This window comes from Xyrauchen texanus, chromosome 25 (assembly GCF_025860055.1).
Source record: "Xyrauchen texanus isolate HMW12.3.18 chromosome 25, RBS_HiC_50CHRs, whole genome shotgun sequence".
In the NCBI taxonomy this organism is placed as follows: domain Eukaryota; kingdom Metazoa; phylum Chordata; class Actinopteri; order Cypriniformes; family Catostomidae; genus Xyrauchen; species Xyrauchen texanus.
Genome location: NC_068300.1, coordinates 37,101,347 through 37,127,827, shown reverse-complemented (window position 1 = coordinate 37,127,827; position 26,481 = coordinate 37,101,347). Strand labels below are relative to the sequence as shown.

The 26,481-nt window shown below is 37.9% G+C and overlaps 1 protein-coding gene across 5 annotated transcripts in view; it reads left to right on the top strand.

Moving 5' to 3' along the window:
- LOC127618368 (utrophin-like) overlaps positions 1–26,481 on the top strand; it is a 269,333-nt gene that overhangs the window by 24,386 nt on the left and 218,466 nt on the right. For 3 of the 5 annotated variants that reach the window (XM_052090759.1, XM_052090761.1, XM_052090757.1), the window contains exons 3-7: positions 17,521–17,582; positions 19,489–19,581; positions 20,132–20,209; positions 25,467–25,559; positions 25,644–25,816. In XM_052090759.1, the coding sequence (XP_051946719.1) occupies positions 17,521–17,582; positions 19,489–19,581; positions 20,132–20,209; positions 25,467–25,559; positions 25,644–25,816 (499 nt within the window). Of the gene's footprint in view, positions 1–7,160; positions 7,289–8,101; positions 8,192–17,520; positions 17,583–19,488; positions 19,582–20,131; positions 20,210–25,466; positions 25,560–25,643; positions 25,817–26,481 lie in introns of those variants that run through there. The other 2 variants (XM_052090758.1, XM_052090760.1) reach the window with 2 other exon arrangements.

Sequence of the window (26,481 nt, the reverse complement as noted above, 5' to 3'; positions counted from 1 at the left end):
CCTCAGAGCGTTGTTTTAATTCCCGTCAAAAATCTAAGATGCCACTGCTGTTAATATGGTCTGTTGTGCTGTCTAGAAAAGGTTTAGTTCCTCCTTCAATTAATGTAAGTCTTTGGGTTAAACATCTGTTCAGATTCTCCACCCTATGTATGAGCATTAGCAATAGTGATTGCTATTTAGTCATTCAGTGTTTTCTAGCATGTCTTGGAAAACACCACTAATAAGTAAAGTCAGTTCCAGCATTCCCTCATCGTGCAACTGAAGTCACCACCCTTGTGTGAGTGAATATCTGAGGAGGGTGTGGTGAGCTGAGAAAGGAAAGTTTAAATTCAGAGCTGTCATTATGGGAAGTGTGTGTGTGTTTGCGCCTTAACTGCTGGAAATTCAGAGATGAGTGTGTGAGCTGAACATCTACAGAGAATGACAGTGGGTCTGTTTCAAAACCTAGTATGCCGCCTCACTGCCTACAAAGGCAGCTGCGTTCTAAGGCAGCATCCTAACTGAAATGGAGCCTCATAATTGAACGATTTGACACTTCACTTTGTGAGTGAAATGTTGCGATATTCTAATGAGCATAAATATACATAGCACACATTTATTTTGGGTAAAATAGTCAGTTTTCTATCATTTTAAACATTTTTAAAGAGGTCAGGACATGAGGAATATAATTTTCGTTGATCTTTTGACATATGAGAGGTCATTGCACTATAAATTCAGAATGGAAAGCTTCCTCCTTAATAGAAGAAGAGCATTTATTTAAACCGGGCTGCAAAAATGACTCGTTTGGAATTTGTGGAACTTGTGATGTCACAAGGGCCAAATACATCTGCAAATGACTGCCTCTTCAGCAAGACATCAACATCTATTTTTCATCATTGCACCCTTGGCCCCGCCCACTGGTGCTCAGTCAGTCTCACAGGTTAAGATGAGAGAGATTCTATTTCATTCAGCTGCGTTGTGTCTTGCTGTTTTGAAGGCATCCATAAAACAAACAATTTGCTCTCTTCGTCTGCCACCTTGGATTTCTTTTTCCACCGAGCTCATCACAATGACTTGTGAGATTACCTTCTCTGTGAAGGATACATATGAAAGTACCTTACAATCTGGCAAAAAGAGGTTACCTCAGTAGGCAGCATTATTATGCTATTTGCCTTTTGCCATAGCCTTTGCATCAGAAGTGCATCAATGATGCCTTAAAATGCTGCCTCGGTAGGAAGCTCACTTGATTTTGGAAAATACCCAATGTGTTTGTAAAGAGAAGTGTGTATTCTATCCTCATCCTATCCTCAGCTGCTGGAACACTGCAACAAATTAATTCACACATTCAATCCATGCTGACATATTCAATAGAGGAAACACTCCAACACACACACCATTTAGTCTGAAGGCCAGTGACCTCTGTCTGTAGAGTGTACTTTGAGTGAACAGATAAGCTTTGGCTAATATATAAACTGGGTTTACTAAAGTTTCTGGAGAAATGTTTTCCCCAGAGATTAGCTTAATATAACAAAGTCACCCTTTTGGGATGTCCTAAGTTGGGACCTGGGCTGGACTGGGTAGAGAAATCGGCCTGGGATTTTACATGGCAAATGTTGTTGAGCAGGGGGTGGGCGGGGTGTGTTCGCTGTTTTTTTTCTGCATATCACAGTGCCGTTTTGTGGTCCATTCTGCATGACACAGCGGCTCATTGTTGCTTATCACGGCCCATTTGGGACGTTTCGCGGCCGAACAACCAGCCCGCTCGGTTCTCCCGATGGCCATTCCACTCCTGATTGGCCCAAAAGTGCGTCGGCCCACCGAGAAAATGCCTGGTATGCCAGATAAAGTCCAGCCCTGGTTGGGACAATGCCAACTTGGCACTCTCAAACTCCGGCCACAGTCAAGGACTCTTGTGTCACGTTAGAACACAAATCCTCATGTCCTTTATTCACAAGACCTGGAAAGAAAATGAAAGAGAAAATACATTTTCCACAGTTCCTCTTTGTGTTTATTGCAGTTGCAGTTGTTCTGACCATTACAACACCTCAGAAGAAAGCAGAATCAACAAACCACAGGCTGTGTATTCTCAGAATGCCGCCTCTGGTGTGTTCAGAGAGATCTGTGACTGTTATTAGTGCAAATATTAGTACGAAAAAAGAAGAAACCATAAGCTTTGTGTTTCTTAAAACCTAGATCCAGACAAGTGATTTGAAGACACTGTGACAGAAATATACTACTGCTGTATAAGTAACATATAATATGCAATGTAGTATTATTAAATACTACTTCTACTACTAATAATATATCAATAATAATCACATTATATTTAAACTAAATCTCACAAGTGTGTAATATTGTGATGCACTTCTATGCAGTTCTGTATTTGACAAAAAAATTTGTTTTAGATTGTACTCTGAGGATCTGCGTGCACTTCATTTGATAGAAATAATGCAATGGTATGTTAAAAAGTAATTGTCCTGTTTTCACTTGATTTACGTTATATGGCTTTGTTTGATTAGACTGTTGTTTTTGATGATAAAATGTAATTAAACTTCAGAAAAATAAATCTGAAAACTTTGAGAATTTATTTTGTGTATTATAGAACTTTATTCTGATAAGAAATTTGAATTAGCATTTTGCTCAGAAAGTTTGACATATTTTGTAATTAAATGTTTTTAATATCAAATCGATATTATATCAAATCAAAAACGTCATATTGTATATTGAAAAGAATCATGAGAGAATCATTTCATACCATCCCTTGTGACCAGGGTGGCCGATATAATGCAGATAGATCACACAATTTAATATAGTAAACAACTATAATAATAATATCTATAATAATATTTAGCACTATATTTACTTAAAATGCTACTCAAAACTTATTGTTGTATAATAATCATCTTTAAAGAAAAAGAGATGATCCGCCCTGCCACACATCTGTACAAACAATAGTACACAAGTATGAAACAGGTAGACAAGTATCTATATCCACAGTAAAACAAGTCCTATATTGACACAACCCGAAAGGCTGCACAGCAAGGAAGAAGCCACTACTCCAAAACTGCCATAAAAAAGCCAGTCTACAGTTTGCAAGTGCACATGGGGACAAAGATCTTACTTTTTGGAGAAATATCCTCTGGTCTGATGAAACAGAAATGTTTTGTCATAATGACCATTTTTATGTTTGGAGGAAAAAGGGTGAGGCTTGCAAGCTGAAGAACATCATCCCAACCGTGAAGCATGGGGTGGCAGCATCATGTTGTGGGGGTGCTTTGCTGCGGGAGGGACTGGTGCATGTCACAAAATAGATGGCATCATTAGGGAGGAAAATGATGTAATATATTGTAACATCTCAAGACATCAGCCAGGAAGTTAAAGCTCGGTTGCAAATGAGTCTTCCAAATAGACAATGACCCGAAGCATACCTCCAAATTTGTGGCAAAATGGCTTAAGGACAACAAAGTCAAGGTATTGGAGTGGCCAGCATAAAGCCCTGACCTCAACCCGATAGAACATTTGTGGGCAGAACTGAAAAACTATGTGCGAGCAAGGAGGCCTACAAACCTGACTCAGTTACACCAGTTTTGTCTGGAGGAATGGGCTAAAATTTGAGCAACTTATTGTGAGGAGCTTGTGGAAGGCTTCCCAAAACCTTTGACCCAAGTTAAACAATTTAAAGGCAATGCTACCAAATACTAACAAAACGTATGTAAACATTTGACCCACTGGGAATGTGTATATAAACTTCTGACTTCAGCTGTATATAATGCTCAGTGAATATGACATTTATTGAGTTGCTGTCACAGCACTCGTGCAGATCCAGCGTGCAGCAAACTCCTGACAGCTTTCAGTTTAAACAGCCCGGATTGCCTGCTTGGAGTGACAGACTGACTGTCATGCAACACTCGTGAGTGAAAATACATGCTTCAGAAGACGATATATGAGCTCTCAACATTCATGAGTCAGATGAATAGAATTTTGATCCTAACTGATGGAATGTGCTCTTCAGAGGAAGATATATGAACGGCCAACTGAAGAAATGCTGGATTTGCTCAAGTTTTGTCAGGTTCGTAAATTAAATTTGTTTAAGCGAGATATCTGCATTTTTGTAGATGGAATATTATAGAAGTTTTATTGATAATTGCATTTATGTCGTTAGACAAGACAGTTAAAAGTTACAGGGAACTGTTGAGGAGAGAGGGAGACACACACAGAATTCTACATTATATGTTTGTTGACATTGCAAATGCTTTGGCAATACATTGTAACATTTGTCATGCCAATTAAGCACGTTACGGGAGAAATGTGTCACAACACACAGTGCATCACACCCTGCTGCATATGGGGCCTCTGCAGACCAGTCAGAGTGCCCATTATGACCCCTGTCCACCGTTGAAAGTGCCTACAATGGGCACGTGAGCATCTGAACTGGACCTTGGAGCAGTGGAAGAAGGTCGCCTGGTCCAATGAGTCACTTTTTCTTTTACATCACACGGATGGCCATGTACGTGTGCGCCATTTACCTGGCACCAGGAAGTGATGGCACCAGGATGCACTGTGGGAAGACGACAAGTCAGTGGAGGGAGTGTGATGCTCTGGGTAACCCGGGGTCTAGCCATTCATATGGACTTCAATTTGACACGTGACACATACATAAACCCGATATTGTCCCTTTAAAGACAGGAATTTTAAAGCGAATGGAGTTGAATCGCTTGTTTGCAGTATCAGTGACACATCCGATTACAATGAAATGTTTATTTTTGATGTTTTTATTTTTATCAACATCTAACTGTAAAGACCAAAGAGGGAATTATAAGAGACATTATCAATGACAAATGGATTATGTGGATCTCATCTTTGGGGACACATTACAAGGCAAACCAAACGTTTACTCTCAACAACTAGTGAAAGGATGCTGAACTGGTGTGTGAAATCTGAAATATTACCAGGCAGTGGCTAATTACAGACATTTTATGTCGCATATGCAAGTGATATACTATAATTTTAAAGGGTTACGCATGGAGTAAAAGAGCAGTTTTTGAATTTTAAGAATCCATATAGATATAATGAAATGAAGATTATGGTTTGTCGAAAAATCTATATTTTTGCATGACAGCGCCAATAGCGTGCGAGAGGACCAGCATGTCCGTGAGAGAAACATGCTCTGTTTCAGTCTCTCTCGTGCCTCATAGAAGCGTCTCTGACTGCACTGAGAAACACCGCTCTGAGTTTACACTTATTTAGATGACCTGTTTGACTTTATTGTACTGTTGGACATAATATGAATACACAAATAGTGATGTATCAATATTTGATAGTATTGGCACAGCCCTGGTCACCGGCCTATTAATGTAGTAACACGATGGCCAAATGTTTTGGCTGTTGCAGATAATTACAAAATTCTGAATATCAGTCGAATTATCGGCATTGGTTATATATCGGTGTATGTGTGTGTGTGTGTGTGTGTGTGTATATGTATGTATGTATATATATATATTACGAGCGTTAAAGATACGATTTTTGTTATCTTTAAAGCAAATTTGACTTTTTCAGTATTAAAATACTTTCTTGTATCAGCTTAATATGCAGAGACAACAATATTCATAGGTTAATTTTCTAGAAAGCTGTAAGCATTGTGTTTCTGTGGGGCTATGAAAATTCCTTTGTTTGGTTTGAGCGACCCACTCGGACCCGCCCCAACACAGTTTCTCAACCAATGGCATGAGTTTGGGGCAGTACTATCTCTTTGTTTGACCAACGGCAGATGGAGGGCATATTCAGAAAGCTGTTTGGAAAACAAAGTTCATTTTTGCAATTCCATTTGGTGGCGCGAGGCGCTGAAATGACATCCTTCAGATTTAAGTGTCTGATAACCAATGTGCAAAACTGGTTAGTAATTACGGTTTTATTTCTGCATTTTGACAATAATAACTAAAGAATTATTAGACTACAACAATAAAAACAATGTGCATTATGAATATTTGAATAACAATTGATCTTTTATGACATTTTATTGATACAAAGTTGTTTTGTGATCTTAAAAATAATAAATTTAATTAAATCTTGTTTTGAGCTATTCATTACTATCATGCAAGATAAAGTAGAGGTTACATAAGTTTATTTATTTATGAGATATGAAAACATTCAGTAAATGATTGAACCGATAACTGTAAGTAAAAACGTGAATATTGAAATACATACATTCTTGTTTCTCATCTTTGTTGCCCAAAAATGCTGTCTAAGTAGGTAACTCACTAGGCTTTGAGATGCTTTTACACTTGAGATGCTCAAAAAGAAATGTATTGTGTGCATTATGGATTTTATTATTTTAATATTACATTATTTTTTATTAATATTTTTATTATCTGCAATGATAAAATATATAAAAACAATCATAAAATATTAATAATAACAATAATAATGATATTATTTTTATTATTATTATAAATGCCATTATATTTATACAAAGTGCCATTTATTGGTGAAGCCAATATTAAAGCTGAAGTGTGTATTTTCCCGCCCCCGACTCAGTGTTGTTTAGTGTCCAGCCCAGTTCATTGAGAAAATGAACCTATAAATGGCTTACTTATTAGCTGTCTCTGCATATTGAGCTGGGATAGAAGAAAGTATTTTAACACCAAAAAAGATACACACTTCAGCTTTAAAGAACTGATAACCAATAAGGTAGAAATGTAGATATTGGTAAAAAATATATATATTTTGTCAAACTGATCTAAGATGCCCAAAAAATACTATCTAGGTAGGCTGACAAGGTTTTGACACGGCTGTAGACGTCATTACTTTATTTGTAGATACTAGTGTGTGTGTGTGTGTTTGTGGGTAACAGAGTGAGGGAACTATTAGTAGTGAAAAAACAAATGGGAAGTACATGCTTTTTTTAGAACGGTGGCTTTTGTGCCCTGTCAGTGTGTCCGTTTAGATGATTTTGTGTGTGCTAATATGATGTTATTTCTCTGAGTGTTTATTTGGGTTTGTATGTTTCTGTCACATGCGTTGTCACTCTGACAGGATGTAAGCTGCATTTCGTTGACAGGCGTGCTGTTTTCGAGTATAACCCACCACACTTTCTGTTCACTCCCAGCATGCAATGCTTTCTGCAGCATCTCCCCCCTCAGGCATCATTTGAACTTCCTGTATGTAGTTTTCCTCCGTATCTCTCTGCATCCTCTCATTCAATTTCTTTATGGAGTGGAAGTTGTGAACATGAGTAAGTGGTTACCGTGGAGAAAGCGTACTGGTAGCTTTTTTAAGAAGCACAGGAAGAAGTTTTCCTTTCCTCTGTTAGGTAAGCACTCGCTCTTTTACTTCCTGATTCACACGACACTTTCACACTTTTCAGATGTTTATTGAGGTTCATTTCAATGCAGTTTACTGTCAAGCCCACACACGCACGCACACACACACACACATGCACACGCACACATAGCTGTCTAAATGAGGACATGGTATAGACTCCTATTGATTTTATACAAAGTGAATATTTACTGTAGACAAACTCTAACTCACACCCTAACTATACCCCTTAAAGGAAACGTGTCGCATTTCTAGATTAAAAAAAACAACACAAAAAATAAAACCCAACAGTATTTGGTTTATGCATCGATTAAGCAACATTGGATCGACCAGTGGAGTAAGTTTTGGGGGGGACAATCTGTATATCCAGCCAATGGAAAATGGTAGGATTATTTAAAAAAACTTTTACATATTTTTGCAATTCCGTTTGGCGACGCTAGTGGCACAGAAATTGCACATTTCACCTTTAAATATCTTTCAACTTTTTAACTTATTCATCAAAGAAATGTATAGGTCCAACATTCCATTCCATCACATTCCATTTGGTCTTCACGGTGACCTGCCAGATGGTCAACAGGGTGACCCGTGGAGCTGGTCATGCTCTCTCCACCCTTCATGCTGGGATGCCATTCCACAGAGACGTGTGTGTGTTCTACCAGTGGAGCACAACATACATGCCCACCTCTCTCTCTCTCTCTCTCTCTCTCTCTCTCTCTCTCTCTCTGCCTCTCTGCCTGCATATTTTTCTGTCTCTCTTCAGTAAAAGTGAGCGTAGAGGAAATAGGAATGTGAACTTGGAGGACAGGAGAACTCTTATTGTTCCATTTTTTTCTTTGCTTTTTCTATCATCTGCTGGTTTTTGACACTATGGCTGGACACAGTATGAAATTCAGAGGTAGGCGGCTATAGAACTGTTTTACTCTATATACAAGTGTGTTTGTGGTGTTGTAGGGGGTTGCATAGTCTGGTCAATAAGCGAGGATGTCGGATTAAAATTGACTAATGGGCTCGACAAGTGGAATGTTAAAAATCAGCAGTCGTGCAACCCCTAGCGTGTTGTGTGTTCATGTAATCGGGGTTGTGGTTGAGTTATTAAGGGTGCCATTTAACATATTAAGGAAGATGCGTTATGTGGTTGTGATTGTTTTTGACATGGTGACTCATGTTTGACTCAAAACTTAGAAGGCTGACTACTTGTTTGGGCAATGTATGCTCAAATGTGGCACAAAATCTAGCTAGCTGGGTTAGCTGAGTCCACTTATACAAATGAAAACTTTGCAAGTTTCTAATTAGTTAACAGTTTTTTTTTGTCATTGCGAATGATATTTTCTTCCTAACAATTTTAGTGAAAAGTTAAATGTAGTATAAAATGTAGATGGATTTGCCCATTTGCTTTAATGCACTCGAGTTGAGCAAAACCTTCGGATTGTGTTATCCAGAATGTTCCAAAGAGCATCTTGTGTGTTTCAATGAATTCTGACCTTTTGTACAAAGGATTTAAGATAATCGGTGTCAGATTTGCTAATTTGATTATTGATCAATTAATGGTGCAGAATCTTTTTATATTAATTATATAAGGCTCGTGCCAAACTCCTGCAAAAGTATAAATGAACATGCACCTGTGGAACGGTTGTTAAGACACTAACAGCTTACAGACGGTTGGCAATTAGGGTCACAGTTATAAAAACTGAGGACACTAAAGAGACCTTTCAAATGACTCCAAAACACCAAAAGAAAGATGCCCAGGGTCCCTATTCATCTGCGTCAACGTGCTTTAGGCATGCTGCAGATGTGGCCAGGGCAATAAATTGCAATGTCTGTACTGTGAGATGCCAAGACAGCGCTACAGGGAGACAGGAAGGACAGCTGATCATCCTCGCAGTAGCAGACCATGTGTAACAACGCAGGATTGGTACACGAGTTGTGGTTTTGTCTAACCAGGGGTGATGAGGTGGAGGGTCCGTCATGGTCTGGGGCGGTGTCACAACATCATCGGATTGACCTTGTTGTCATTGCAGGCAATCTCATTGATGTGCGTTATAGGGAAGACATCCTCCTCCCTTCCTGCATGTCATCCTGACATGACCCTCCAGCATGACAATGCCACCAGCCATACTGCTCGTTCTGTGCATTATTCCTGCAAGACAGGAATGTCAGCAAAAAGCCCGGAACTCAGTCCCATTGAGCACGACTGGGATCGGAGGTGAGGTGGAAGAGTGGAAGTGTGGGGTAACATCTCACAGCAAGAACTGGCAAATCTGGTGCAGTCCATGAGGAGGAGATTCACTGCAGTACTTAATGCAGCTGGTGGCCACATCAGATACTGACTGTTACTTTGTTCAGGGACACCTTATTCCATTTTTGTTAGTCACATGTCTGTGAACTTCAGTTTATGTCTTGTTGAATCTTTTTATGTTCATAGAAATATTTACACATGTTAAGTTTGCTGAAAATAAAAGCAGTTGAAAGTGAGAGGACATTTTTTTTGCAAAGTTAATTACTAAATTATGACTGTTTTGGTGCAAAAAAAGAAAACTTTAAAATTATCAGTGGACCTCAAGGAAGATAATAAAACAAAACAAAAAAAAGAGCATTTCATGACCCCTTTAAATGCTTCAATAATTTAATTTAAATACTTTTTGCATTGCCTTTGTTTATTTCTGAATTGTAAATGTATTTTCCAAATTAAGTTATTTTCTCTCAATATTCTAGCATTTTGCTTTGTACTCACAAAACGACAGAAACACCAACACAGAACTATAAATGTAAACCACTGCGCTGGCCACTATGCAGAGCCTAAGTAGTAGGTTTGACACAGAAGTATAAACCGGCCTTTAGTGTGAGCGGCAGTTCTGTGGTCAGAAATGTGTTGTTGATGAGAGAGGTCAACAGAGAATGGCCAGACTGGTTTGAACTGATAAAGTCTATGGTAACTCATATAACCGCTCTGTACAATTGTGTTGAGAAGAATATCATCTCATAATGCTATTGTGAGATGCAGGTTGGCGCTGTATTGGTAGCACGAGGGGGACCTACACCATATTAGGTTTTAATGTTGTGGCTGATTGGTGTATAAAAACACTCTCCCCTTCAGAATGTTCATTTTAGGATGCAAGAGAACTGATTCCTTGTTAAATTAAATAGATTGCCTAGTTTTGCCAGCAGTACATCCCATCTGTGTTCGGATTGTCTAAAGAAATGTTCAGATGTGCAGCCCACCAGTAACGTTAAAGTGACAGAAGTAGGAACGCCCACTGGTGACTTCACAATACAGAGACTAGTGACACCCAGCAAATTCGCTGATTAAATCACTGGCGGTGTGAACAGCGCTTCAGAATTTAACAGGCTGTTTTTGCTAACTGTACCTTTAAGACCTTTAAGTTTATGTAGCTTTAATAATCTCCATTTATTATAATTGGCTTACCTCCTTGTGCAAGCATAGTTCACAGTTCACACATTCATCAATACTGACCAAGTTGTTGAACACTTAATGTGTGTTGTGTAATATGAACAGTCATATGTTAATGATGAGCTTATGGTTGTTTGCTGCTTTGTTTCAATAAATGGTCTGGAGAGGAGCGGAGTGATTGTTGCTGTTTGTGTACATACTGTACAGTACTTCAAAATGATGCCATGATATGAGGCCTTTAAAACACATCATGTTGAGACATAAGTCTTTTGAAAGCTTCAAGATGCCATAGACCCTCCAATTAACACTCTACTCTAGTCTTTAGTTTGCATTTTTGTTTTTCAAATCTTGTCTATCTGTCTATCGCTCTTTCTCCCAAAGTTTTCAAGCAGACAAGCTCAGGCAGGAGTCCACAGAGGAGGAGGAACCACCTCCTCCTCAATTATGGGAATTTTATGCATTATGGAATGTTCCATGTCAAAATATACTCAAACTCATTATTTACTGAACAGTACATACCAAAACACACACATACACATAGTTCCTACAGATAAAGTAATGAAAAGCTTACAGCTGTGTCAAAACCTAGTCATCGACCTACCTAGACACAAATTATTGGGCATCATGTGGGACCAATATATTTGACCAATATTCACTTTTGTACTTCATTGGTTGTTTACGTCAATGTTTTGGTATGACCCATTTAAATGAGGACATACCTTAGAGATATACTGTTTTATATAAATGTAATTATTAGGCTTGGAATCAAGAATAGATCTATCTAATCTATCTTAGTCTGTCTGTCTGGATTTTGTCTGATATAAATAGGGCCACCCATTGCACAATAGTCTGTCTTTTCAAACATATTTCTCAACATAACTTTGGTAAAGTGTGACGGCAGGGTAAATTAATGGGGGTCACACACCAGATGCATCTGATGAATGACATGGTGTGTTCTAAAATTGGAAACGGTTATTTTCTAGTACATGTACAGTGCAGGCTTGCCGTCTCTTGAGGCTGCTCAAAAATCTGCCACAGAGCGTAACTCGCATAGTTTCCATTAAATTTGACCCAAATCATTATCAAAGGACACAAATTATTTACTCTAGCCATCACTTGATGATATAATGTGTATATGTATCTTTAATATAGCATACACAATGTATTTTCAAGTATGTCTTTTTGTGGTTTGACAGCTTGAATAAAACCTCTTCAAAGATGCATACAGAGAAATTGCATAATAATTTCTAATTGTTCAGTTTCATACACTGACCTGCAAACTCATTGGTTACTTTCATTCTTGAAGTACTAAAACCTTCATTACTATGGAGCTCTAAAATACGCATCCTATGTTGTGATACCTTTGCCCTGCGACCTGCCTCAGTAAATGTTATATCACCCCCTTGTGGTTTTCTGATCAAGTCAAGTCAAGTGGTTTTTATTGTCGTTTCAACCATATACAGTTAGTACAGTACACAGCAAAGCGAGACAACGTTCCTCCAGGACCATGGTGCTACATAAAAACAACAAAGGACCAACACAGGACCACATGAGACTACACAACGAAATAAAATACCTATATAAAATACCTATATATACCTATATAAAGTGCACGTGCAAACATGTGCAAAAAGTACGGGACAGTACAACAAATTTCTGACAATGATCAGGACAGTAGACAAAGTGCAGTGCCGACCAGTACTCAGTAGTGCAAAAAGATGACAGTTTAAAAAAAAAAAACCCCAAAAAACGTAAACATAACATACTATGAGATAGGCCTAGTGTTCTATGCACATAGCAGTTATTGAGGTAGCAGACAGTTATAAAGTGACAGTAATTAAAGTGCAACTCAGGACACGTGTGTGTCAAACCAGTCTCTGAGTATTGAAGAGTCTGATGGCTTGGGGGAAGAAGCTGTTACACAGTCTGGCCGTGAGGGCCCGAATGCTTCGGTACCTCTTGCCAGACGGCAGAAGGGGGAAGAGTTTGTGTGAGGGGTGTGTGGGGTCATCCACAATGCTGGTTGCTTTGCGGATACAGTGTTTTTTGTAAATGTCTTTGATGGAGGGAAGAGCGACCCCAATGATCTTCTCAGCTGTCCTCACTATCCTCTGCAGGGCTTTGCGATCCGAAACGGTGCAAGTCCCAAACCAGGCAGTGATGCAGCTGCTCAGGATGCTCTCAATAGTCCCTCTATAGAATGTAGTGAGGATGGGGGTTGGGAGATGTGCTTTCCTCAGCCTTCGAAGAAAGTAGAGACGCTGCTGGGCTTTCTTGGTGATAGAGCTGGTGTTGAGGGACCAGGTGAGTTTCTCCGCCAGGTGAGCACCAAGGAATTTGGTGCTCTTGACGATCTCCACAGAGGAGCCGTCGATGTTCAGCGGAGTGTGTTCACCTTGTGCTCTCCTAAAGTCAACAACCATCTCTTTTGTTTTGTCCGCATTGAGAGACAGATTGTTGGCTCTACACCAGTCCGTCAGCCGCTGCACCTCCTCTCTGTATGCTGACTCGTCGTTCTTGCTGATGAGACCCACCACGCTGATGAAAGTGGATGCAACGGATACGTCAAACATGGGCTGGGAGACTTGTGCAACGAGCCCCCAGCCTTTGGCACCTGGACAGGTGCTCAAACAACCTGGAACATAAATTGTCTGGAATTACGCACTGTATTTCTAGCATTAATGGCTACACGGCTGTTTTGGCCTACATATATCGCCATGGGGGAGTTCGATCTTGGTCATCGATGAATTTGGCACACCAGCTTCTCTTCTGGTGTGATAAATGTCTCCTATCAATACATGCGAAACACGTTCCAGGTAACCTATGACTATGTCCACAGACAGTTCTGATGATACGGGATTGATTCGGGGAAGCCGAAATAGGTTTATTTGCATCACCAGAGACAACACACTTTCGTCTGTGGTATTCCCTGACCCATGCTTCGCTGGGCTCTATCCCACAAATTGCCAGCGGGATGCAAGTATGCATTCCCTCCCGTCCACTTCAAGTAATTTGCGAAATTCAGGAGGACGAGGAAGTGGTACTGTTGGTTGCACCAGAATTGCTCAACCGCCCATGGTTCCCAGAGTTAATAGAGCTCTTTACTATGGCCAAAATACATAACATCTGACTTGTCCTCCTTTTTTAGTTCATAGATAATAACATGTACAATTTCAGTGACACATTTACCACTGAACTAGAAATGTCCCAGTATTTCATTTCAGAAATCTGAATGAAACCTTAACGTATTGGGCATTTTTTTAACGTGGTGTATCTGGTGTAGACATGCACAAACATTGTAGAGGGACTCTAGGAATGTCAGGGTTTAAAAGGCAAGTGTTTGCTTGTGTGTGTGACACTGGGAGAATTAAGCATGTGTGTATTCATCATTACATATTCTTTTTTTTAATTCTTCAACATTTGGTCTCAAAGGCCTAGGGATCAGTTCTCAGCCCTTCTAATGCCAGATACATGCTCTGCACTAGAACATGGTCTCCATTGTACATACATAACATGCATTCTTGTGCTACTCTGGCAGTAATAAACCTCGGTACTAATAAGAGCATGTGTTATTAATCAGGTAGCTAGCTGTAAACGTGTTGACAAGTGTTAACTAACTTTTTCTAACTTGCTCAGCAAGATTTTCTTCAAGCTGTTGCTTCATCATGATATTATTTGACCTGGAGGAAAAAACTGACCATAGAAGAATTAAATTTTAAACGAATGCTCACTACAGCAACCCTTGTGGCAATGCTGAGAATGCAATGTTTACTTCTTTTGTCTTATGAATTGCATTCTGGAATACAATGATGAGTGAAATTGAGCTTGTGCAGCTAATAGCGTCTGCCTTCATATACTCGTGTAGAGTATGTTCCGGGCCTTAAGGTAACCTATGGTGATGGTTGGTTTCCTGTGTGTAAGAAATGATTTCTCACTGCTTTGTGGGGAATAGTGGTGTGTGTGTGTGTGTGTGTGTGTGTTGTCATGTATATGCTCTCCTTCACCATCTATGTAGCCTGAGGCACATTCCTGGCTTTCTGTCCCTCATATACACACTGTCTGCAGGGTACACACATACAAAGGGGCAGATGACCCGGCTGGCTTGTGGTCTTAACCTTTGATCTTTCTTGGGTTCACATTGGTGTACACAGAGCCAGTGGTATTTGAATGCTATTGTGTGTGTGGGAATCACCTATTCCTCTGTAACGCAGTCTCACACAGGCTGCGTATAGACAACACATATTATGACACTAATACTGTAATGCTTTGATTTGATTGTGTGTTAGACAAATCCCACCCCCTGCTGTGGGTCAGATTTGATTGACGGCTCCAAGAGAGCGTCTCATTGCACATTTGATTAACATCTCAGAGTGTCTCATAATTAAAAGATGTCTGTCAGTGAGTTTTAAGGGCTGTGTTGTGTCGTCATGGAATCTGTGCACATTTTTCAACATTTCTGAACTAATTTTATGGTGTAAAATCTATAGAATTCTGTAGAACTGATTAGGGCTGGGTATAGATACAGATTTCCTGATTCGATTCCAGTTCACAAGCTCTCGATTTGATTTGAATTGGATTCATTTTGATATATTCCAGTTACAATGCCCGTTTTGTTTACATATGAAAGCAGTTTGTTAAATATTAACAAAACTTCAATAAAATTTGAATTTTAAAGACATTATTTCAGGTATGGGAAAAGGTTGCAGCTGCAAGACATCTGATTTTTAAATTAACGTTTTCTCATACGTTCACAAGAGGGCACAATGAAGCAAAATAAACCATACAGTACCGTGTTAAAGCTATTGTTTATTGCAAAGAACATATACAGTATGGCTGTTAACCAAAATGTGAAAAATTATAAAGTCAGTAGGTTTAGCCAGTTCATATTCTTAAATCTTAAGTAAAACAAGACATGAAATGCTTCTGTGATGATTCTGTGTAAACTTAGTGTTGCACAGAAGCCTATACCGGTGCCATAGTACTGCTACAGACTCAAGCTTCATAATACTGGAGGTACCACAGTGTTTTTCACTAAATACAGTTGTATGTACGTATGTGATGCTTAAACAGTGAGACGCTGATAAGAGAGCAAGACACACTGGCCAAAGACCTCCAACCAAAGTGCAGTTCTTTCCGTGCATGTACACTAGACGGACGTCTTTGACTGTTGCGCTGCATCAAACTGTTCTTTCAGCATTTAGTGTCAATTTAGTGTCAATTTAGTGTCAATGTGCGCATCCCTAATTATTCTAACTGCACATCTTTGAACGCGCAGAATGTGCATGCGCCTGGAGTTATTGTTACACTTATTAGTGGGTCCAGAAGGTGGCAACACTTTGAGACGTTGCTGTCATGAAGACGTGCTAGAAGATGATTTAATCACCGCTAAACTTCAGGAGATGAAGGTAAAAACAGCAATAGTGGATGTGTAAGTCAATAGCTCCTGTGTGAGAAGGTCCGGAGATACCTGCATTTGGATAACTCGAGTCTAATGGAATATAAAGACATCTTTATCTTTATACTCCTGGAGAGAAAGTCTGGTGTCTCAAAGCAGTTGTAGCGCACATGCTCTAACATATGCACAGTTATATTGAGGATACTTTGACTGGCTTGCGTTCAACATAACATAGACGTTGAGCGTTCTTGTCAATTTGGAAGTATACCTAGGGCTTAGGTCATCATCAGTGCTTGGCACGTATCCAAAATTCAAAGATGCACATTTTAGCATTTGACTGCATTTTTTTAATACCTTTCAATGAAAATTCAATTTTCTAATTTGAATTTCACAGCCTTACTGTAGCCTCACTTTTTACATAAATGACTGTGTTTACATTAATACTTCATTAAGATTTTATGCATCTTAATTGCATGAACACATCTCCACAGGGACTCTCAAAGCACACATGCTTATAAAGCACATGGACTGTTAGACAGTGAGCAGGTACTAAAAATGAATCTTTAAATGTGCATAAAGAATTTTTTTTACATTTGTCGTCTTGGACTTACACTGACAACTAGGGGTTGTTGATGTAGGATCATTCAAACACAATACTTTTTAGTTTTTCTATTGCCCTTATAGAAATTCACTATTTGCATTCAGTCATGATTAATTAAATCCCATGAGTGAAAGTGTCATAAAACAGGACAGTTACTGAGATTAAGCAAGTAGTATTCTGATCCTAACATGGCAACCCTTTTATGTGAGTGCTTATGATATAAAAATGACAATTGATTTCTTTAGAAGTAAAACATTTTTTAATGAAGAAAAAATTCCTGAGTGCACCTTTTAATATTCTCTATTTGTGTAGTTTCTCTCTCTTCTGTCCCTACTCTGTACTCCTTTGGCCTGTTAACAAGATCAACCAGTGGTTGTCTTGTGACGTTACGAGCGCCTCTGGCATAGAGTAAAAGATCAATCTTGTGATTTTAAAAAGCTGTATCTGGATCATTCAAATGAAGACTGTGATTAATTGGAGAATCGATTTTCTTTTAACCAACCCATGAATGGATTTAAAAGTGAATCTCACTAAGAAATATGGCTTCACTGTTATGATGTCATATTTCACATAAAATAACATTTTTTTTAGAACCATTATGATATATATATATTTTTTTTTTTTACAGTTAGGCACATTTTCCTCCCCAATTTCTAATTTTCCAATATCATCTGGATCAGTTTCAGTTTTGAACATGGAGAGTTTGTGGCCAGTAAGAAACTTTTACTGCATTATTATGTGCAATAAAATCAGCTCATTCACCGTTTCTCTCTCTCTCTCTCTCTCTCTCTCTCTCTCTCATATCTGTCATATTTCCAGATGAGCATGATGCTGTACAGAAGAAAACCTTCACGAAGTGGATCAATGCTCAGTTCTCAAAGGTAACCAAACAGTCCCAGCAGGGCTCATGCTGAACCTCTGATTTTATTGTTGCCCTCTCGAAGAACTCAAGTTCTGGAACAGATCTGAATGCTTAGACACTTTGTTCTAGAACATGCTTGAGCCCTTAATTCTCTAGAGACACTCATTTCTTTTTCCAAAATCTCTAATCAAAAGGGCTGAAATCCTAAAGTGTGCTGAAACATTTTGAATCTGGCAATTGTAATTTTTTTTTTATCAACTGCTGCTTGTTTTAATACAGTAACAGCAGCAGGATCTTTCTGAAGAGTCCCAACATTAGAAACAAGCACGACTGAAGTTTATTTTTGAGAAAATCCCTTATCATATCAGTCTGATCTTTAGAGTTTGTGTCACAATGTAAGTCAGACTTTGCAAAGCGGCTATTATTGAACGATGGGACATTCTAGATGAAGTGCAACTGTGCCCATCCAATTTTTAAGCCGCCTTGGTTCCAGAAATATTTTTCCCATAAATGTTTTCCTTAAAAGTCTTTATAAAAGAAAGTTTGGCCATGAACCAAACCAACCAACTCTGCGAAATTACAAACTTTGATTTGAAGCAAAAAAGTACAGTGGCAAGAAAAGTATGTGAACCCTTTGGAATTAGCTGTTTTTCTGCATTAATTGCTCATAAAATGTGACATCATCATCATCAAAGTAACAAGTATAGACAAAGCACAATGTTATGTTAAAACACCCGCAATGTTGGAATCTGCACAATGTATTATTTTTATAATGGAGATGAACCTTCCTGTAAACTGTGCAATTGTTGAATAATAATAATAATAAAAAAAGACAAAGCACAATGTTCTTAAGCTAACAACACACGAATATTTATAAACTTTCATGTCTTTATTGAACACATCCCATTTAACATTCACAGTGCTGTTGAAAAGTAATTTAATCCCTAGGCTAAAGATGACAAAAAAAAAAAAAGCTAATCAGAAGTTTGCAAACCTGGCATCCAAATAATTAAATGAGATTGGAGGTGTGGGTTAGAGTTACTTTGACATGTAAAAAGCACTCAACGTTTTTGAGTTTGCTATTCACAAGAATTGTCTGCTGACGTGGAACATTCCTTGCAAAAAAATAAGACCTACGACCAAGAATTGTTGCTTTGCATAAAGCTGGAAAGGATTACAAAGTTATCTTTGCTATTCACTGGTCCACAAATTTTCTATAAATGGAGATGATTTGGTACTGTTAGTACTCTCCCTAGAAGTGGCCGTCTTGCCAAGATGACTCAAAGGACACACCTCAGAATGCTCAATGAGGTATAAAAAGCTCTAGAGTGACAGCTAAAGACTTGAAGGAATCATTGTAATTGGTTACCATCTAGGGTTCTCTTAATTTTTCTACAGCACTGTGAATGTTTAATGGGATGTGTTCAATAAAAACATTATAGATTATAATTGTTTGTGTGTTTGTGTTGTTGGCTTGAGCTCATTGTGTTTGTCTATACTTGTGATCACATTTTATGACCAATTAATGCAGAAAATGAGCTAATTCTAAAGGATTCACATGCTGCATACTTGACGTCTTACATGAGGAAATTAACTACAGTTGCCATGAAGCATTGCGATAGACGTAGTCTCATCAAATTAGCAACGATGGAAATATATAAAGCTTTTGATTTCAAGTTGTTGATTTTAAGAATAGAAACAATATATTTTAGTTATATTGCAAAATATTCAAATATATGCATATATAAAGAGAGAAAGAAAGAGGTTTGAGAGTGTAGTGTGACCGACTCGGTTCATTCAAAGTGCGTCAAGTGAGTCTGTGGTCACTGCAGAGCAATTTTGGTGTGCTTTGTTGGCTGTCATTTTTGTTGATATGGGGATTGTATTAAAGTCCAAATTAAAGTTGTGCTATTTTTCTGTTTCAGACGGGAAAGACTCCTATTAAAGACATGTTCTCTGACCTGAGAGATGGACGAAAACTGCTCGATCTGCTGGAGGGACTGACTGCAGCTACACTGGTGTGTGTTCAGTGCATATGTGTGTGTGTATGTGTTAGATGGTTTGAATTGAGGTTAACTGTAACGTGTCTGAACTGGACACACACACACACACACCCACACACACACACACACGTATATACATGTATATATATGTGTATATATATGGCATTAACCAAACAATAATAATGCTAATATGCGCACATGCACTAACACAGCTTTTGAGTGACATCTGAGAGATGACAGGGCCTGTAGGATTTATCCTTATCACCCGTTCATCACATTAAATCCTGCTAAACATTATTGCTCATGTTCATAGCAGTGCTTCCTTATCACATCAACCCAGCCATTTGAGTGTGTGTGATATTGTGTTAATTCAGGTAAAAGGGACAATAAATGTGAAAATGTGGCCCATATTACCCAAAGTTAAGTCAGCACTAGCATAATATAATAACGTTCGTTAATGTTAGATTAGCGAAAGTTACCAACCAGTTAATCCAATAAAAAGCAGCATTTTGATGTTAGGTTGATGACCTCTGCTGTAAAGAATTTCTCTCTGTCTCTCTCTCAGACCAAAGAGCGTGGCTCCACCAGAGTTCACTCCCTCAACAACGTCAACAGAGTCTTGCAAGTGCTTCATCAGAACAGCGTAAGTGTCTGTCTGCATTTACCTTTCCATTTGTCCTTGCTGCTGGTAGATGGGGTGGCTCTGAGCTTCAGCTGTGAGGGGAAATTATTTTTGCATCCGCTGACAGACGCTGCCTAAGGAACGTACAGCAAGGGCAGTCTAATTAAAATGCTTTACTGTTCTGTGTCTTTTAGGGACGTTAGTGTGTCATTTTAATTTGACATGTCCTCTGTCTCTGCTTTTTGATGGTTCAGGGTCAGACGAAACAAAATCACATGCCATGTATATTCAAAAAACACAGTTTTATCATGGTATGTATCCAAAAAGCCATGGTAAAACCAATGTTACTGTACATGGAGTATGCAAAAAATGGCCAAAAATTAAAGGCATTCATTTTTTTTTGGTTATTTTTTACATTATTTTCTCAAAACTATTTGGTTACTGGGTCAATGATCTGACACTTATATATCTTACATAATATTTGAAAACCCTATATCCACCAAATAGAAGCCATTTAGTCTAACCGGCATGTAGGTTGCCAAAAAAGATTGTGTATGAATTTGATATTTTGACATTTTTATAAAAAGGCACATTTTGTAGCCGTCAAATTGAGTAACCCTAAGTAACCTTCTTTATATTGTTGACACAAAAACATTTCTCAAATTAATGATTAAATTGTGTAGATTCTCATATTTTCAAGGTGCAAGGAAGCTTATTTAAAGCTGAAGTATGTCATTTCTGCACCACTAGCGCCACCGAACGGAATAGCAAAAATAAACATTGTTTTCAAAACAGTTTTCTGAATACGGCGATTGTTCAACCAGTCAGATAGTTCCGCCCCAACTCACACCATTGGTTGAGAAACTTCTAAAGGCGGGTGCACACTGTACGATTTATAATAGTCATTTAGGATTGTTGCTTGTCAGACTGTACGATATGAACGCATTGATATCGCCATGGCACACTCTGTGACGTTATGTCAGACTGCACGATATACATCGTAGCTGACTGAGGTCCCAATCGTCCCATTCAGTGAACGTGACTCAAGTTACGGGAGTGTTGTGGAATAGAAGCGAAACGGCTAAATTTGCCCACCACCGAGGAGCATTTTTTTCTCTCTCTGAAAGTCAGGACATCAGCATTTCCATTGCTCCAATACCACTCCATCACGAGTATAGGCTAACGTTTAAAAGAAAGATGGATTTTGTCAAATAAGCCGATAATAAGACTGAAAATGACAGATGTTGAGACTGAACGGGAGTGCGGGAGGTAGCCTACAGTAATAATTATCTACCACAAGCAAAGATTCATTGTGGAAATAAAGACTTGTGGCACATTGGAGAAAACAAAACAGGTGGGTTATAGTACATCTTTCTCCTCTTTTAGATTAGTAACCTATAGGCCATGCAAAATAAAATACAAATTCATAAAGGCTGATAATATATCACGCTTGCAGATTCCCAATGGATGATGCACAAATGTAGATTTCTATAATTGTATCAACTGTATTTGCTGATTTGGATCAAAACGTCCCATAAATACATACCAGTAAATTGTTCAATCTTTCTATTTTATTTATTTATATATTTATATTTATATATTGGAGTGGTGTGAATCTTAACTAAAGACGTTTACAGACATTTAAAGTACATTTATTAAAAGTAAAATAGTAATTATAATAACGTTGTAAAGAAAATGCATGATAAATATAAAGAAAATAACTGTAAGCTCTTGTATTTATTTAATTAAGAGAATAATGCTTTCATATTGCTGATGTGTTACACTTTTATCCAAGTATTTTCTGCTTATTTATTTATTAAAACATTTGATATAAACTGAAAAGAAGAAAAAACATTGAAAGTGAGTAGAGTGATAACTGGGCACAAATGTTGCTATGGTGGTGCAAATGAGGAGCAGGTTTCTTTCCGGAGTAGCGTAATTGCTCATCCTGTCGTAATAGCAGTCACACGATGCGCTACGATGCTAAATTTCAAACACTGCCAGAACTTCGTCGGAGGCTGAAGATCATCACAAAGTTTATTAATCGGCCATCTGTGAACATGTCACACTGAACGTTGGAAGATTGCTGATTTTGCCCTGCGATGAGAGAAATATTTAGGATTCCTGAAATTTGTCTCACGCGGTAGAATCGTGGCCAAAATCGTACTGTGTGCACCCACCTTAAGCTGATCGTTCAAAACAAACACAAGAGTTTTCTAGCCCCACAGAAACACAGTGCTTCCAGTTTTTGAGAAAATGAACCTATGAATGGCTTATTTATAGTTGTCTCTGCATTAGTATGCACTTAATAGCTGCTATAGAAGAAAGTTCTTTATCACTGAAAAAGTTACATAGTTTTGCTTTGAATTTTTCTTAATGGTTTCATGACATTTTTAAAGTCATTAAAATGCTTTTCAATATGGAACCAAACTGGATGCAAAGATTACATGTCTAAGAACTTGACACATGTGTTTCTAAACTAGATTTTTAAAAGATTTTAAAGATTTGTCAACCTTATGTCAATGACTCCACTATGATTAATTACTATATTAATATCAGTGACTGTAATGTTTAATTAAAGCAGCTCCAAAACTTATACATTTATTGGTAACACTTAACAATACGGTTCCATTCATTAACACTAGTTTACAGCCTTAGTTAACATGAACTAACAATGCTTAAACAACATTTTTTAATCGTAGTTAAGGTTAATTTCAACATATAGTAATGCTGTTTTAAAATCAAAAGTTTTATGTTAACATTAGTTTATGCACTAAAATATAGCTCTTTTCACACCAAACGCAACACGATCATGAGAGACGAATCGCCAGCAACTGGCCCTTTCCCATAGAAAGTGAAGCAAATGTTAGCTGTTAGCACATTCATGCCTTTACAACAGGTGGCGCTAATCGATAATCAGTTTTACCCAGGTATGGTAGGCAGCTTAACGCACCTGTGAGCTGGTCCGCCCTCTGTCCATCAGCAGGTGAAAACAACTAACCAAGTCTCAAGTCAAGTGGCTTTTATTGTCATTTCAACCATATACAGTTAGTACAGTACACAGTGAAACGAGACAACATTCCTCTAGGACATAAAAACAACATCAAACAAACACAGAACTACATGAGACTGCACAGAACAAAAATACCTTATACTTGACAAGCAAAACAAACAAGAAAAGCAAAATGTTCTGTAGTGTGCAGATTGAAAAATAAAGCTGCTGCAGTGATGACGAGTGTGTTGGTGATTTGCTGAACGAGAAAGAAACCTTTCAAGACATTTCACAAACTATTTCAGTTCACCTGCTGGACAAGTTGAATGATAGTATTCTCATATATCACAGTCTGAGAAAAAAAAGGATTTAACAGTTAAAACATGTTATCATTTTGAACAATATTAATTATAAGCCACTGTCACGCATACTGTGTATACTTGTGTATAAATACTTGTGCACGCTTAATTTGACTGTTAAAACAATTGTTCACATCTACTTGTTATATTTGCCCTGCAGGTTACTTATTAAACATGAGTACATTTTAATGCTCCAAGTGTAAGCAATAAAAAAAAGATCTCACCCAACAAAACCCTTCTTGAGTCGACCCATTATTACGTTAATGCTGCTTTTGACAGATGAGGCTGTAAACGACTATTAGAAATAGCAGCTATAACTATTTTCTTTTTGGTATTCAAAGCCACACAGAGTGCACTGCAATTGTCAGCAATAGAATTAATATTACTGAACACTTATCATCCATAAATGTGTTTCTTAAAAAGTGATACAAAAGCAAAGATGCTGCGATCTTCCTTGAGTAACTTCAGTATTTAATATCTGTGGTCAAAACAGTGCTTTAGTGCCACAGTTTCGCTCACATATGATCTAAAGCTTATATATATTATTGGTCAGGGTATTTTTATTAACTAACATTAACAAAGATTAATAAATGCTGTTAGTTCATGATATCTAATGCATTAACTAATGTTAACAAATGGAACCTTATTGTAAAGTTTTCCTCATTTCATTCATACATATTCACGTTAGGGCAATCCCGGACAGGATTTTGTCAGGCCCGAAAAACAGGGCATGTCCGGAAAAAAAGAGGACATATAGTATGTTCAGCCTACAGACACAGATTTCTTTCCAAAATGCATTTCGATCTTCACAAATATACAAAGTTCTGAAAAATACTGCTAAATATTGCTGCTAAAATAGATATGATTTGAGTGTTTTAATCATAAGTTTAAAAAAGTAAATCATCAACAATGGAGCAGGGCTATATTCAGAACTGTGCAAAAGTTTTAGGCACTTGTGAAAAATTTCTTCAAAAATAATGCCATAAATAGTTTTCATTTATCAATTAACGTCACACCAAGTAAACATTAATATATATATATATATTTGGTGTGACAAACAGCACCAATTCTCCTAGTTACACCTGGACACAAAAATCTTAAAATGGCCAAATATCAGCTGATTAATCGCTGTGTAATAGCCATTCTCAGTTTGTACAGGGAAATTAAGTCCTTCTCATTTCTTTGAACCTGGTTCAGATGATTCGCTAGTTTTCTCCCACAATTACACTGCTATGGATTGATCTGTTTTCTTGAACATTACACATACATTATGTTCAGGTTGTGTTCACTCTGTAAACTCAGCAGCAGTGATAGAGGTTTGTGGTTTGCTCTGTAAGCAGACATGACAATTTAAGTCTGATCATTGAGTGGTAAGTACAGGTTTGGTTCATCTGCACCTGTAAATCCAGTGAGATTAGATGTCTGTCAGACAGACATGTTTACACAGAATCACACATCATTTTAGAATCCTCTCTAAATGCTATCACATTACTCACAGTTAGGACAATAATAGCCGGTTTGGAGGATCTAGGTTAATTAGCCACTACAAATACAAGTATGTGTTTCTATACAATATTACCCGTTTGAGCTACATGTAAAGAGATGCAACTCTTTTCAAAATCCATTGTACTTCTATAATGTGATGTATTTCAGAGTGAAACTAAATTCACTGGGAAATAAAGTGAGACATGATTTGGGATTTAATTGGTTAGTTTTTGTTAGGCTATGATATGATTGGATAATATACATTTCCCCCACCCACCTGACCTTGGTTACATCAGCACAAAGGGGATTTGGAGACATTCGAATAATAATAATACATTTTATTTGAGCCTAAAAACATTTGTAATTTGAATCTGTTCTTCATTTGTCCCTTTTTCTAATAAATGTTTTATTTACTGTATCGTTTCTGAACTTGTCTATTCAGGTGGATTTGGTGAATATTGGAGGGACTGATATTGTTGATGGGAATCATAAACTCACTCTGGGACTCATCTGGAGTATCATACTACATTGGCAGGTCAGAACACAAACACTTGTTGCTGCTTTTTATGTGCATACATGTTTCTTAAAGCTTTATTGCTTGACGTGTGTGTGTGTTCAGGTGAAGGATGTTATGAAGGATGTGATGTCCAGTCTTCAGCAGACCAACAGCGAGAAGATTCTGCTGAGCTGGGTTAGAAACTGCACCCGTAACTATGACAACGTCAACGTGCTCAACTTTACCACCAGCTGGGCTGACGGGTTGGCCTTCAATGCCATGTTACATCACTTCAGGTGACACACACACACACACACACACACACACACACACACACACTGTATGTTTAGACTACTGTCCGTGCGGTCTCTTGGGAAAGAGTGTATTGATGAGGTCAGAGGTCAGGTGAGTTTGTGTTCATAAGCTGTTATGATTGATCATGTCACACATTGACTGAAACACAAACTCACACACATAAAGCTGTGTGTCTGTTAATTCCAGATTTGTTCATTGTGTTTGTGGTCTTATAAACATTCTTTATTCAAATAACATCACATATAAAGGCAGAAAGAGAGAATCCTGGGAAAGTAAGCTCATTTTCAACTCTCAGAGAATCTGAATTTATAGTGAGTAAGCTTGTGATATCTGTAAGTGTCTAGACCAGACGACCTGGATTCATTTTCTGCATTTTGTGGGAAAATCTGCAGAGTTCTTTATAACAATCCGTGCATGTTAAAATACTCACTTTTTCAAAAGTATAGCCACACAACATAAACAATATGCATGTTGATGTCATTTTAGTGTGATAAAATCACTTACTAACTATTTATGTGTAAAGTTATATTAAATTTTACAACTGTGTTGCTATGACGATGTAATGTCAACAATCCCTAAAGCCCTAATACGACTAAAAGTGATGATTTAAACAACTTTACAACTTTCTTGAAAGCCCGAGCGAGTT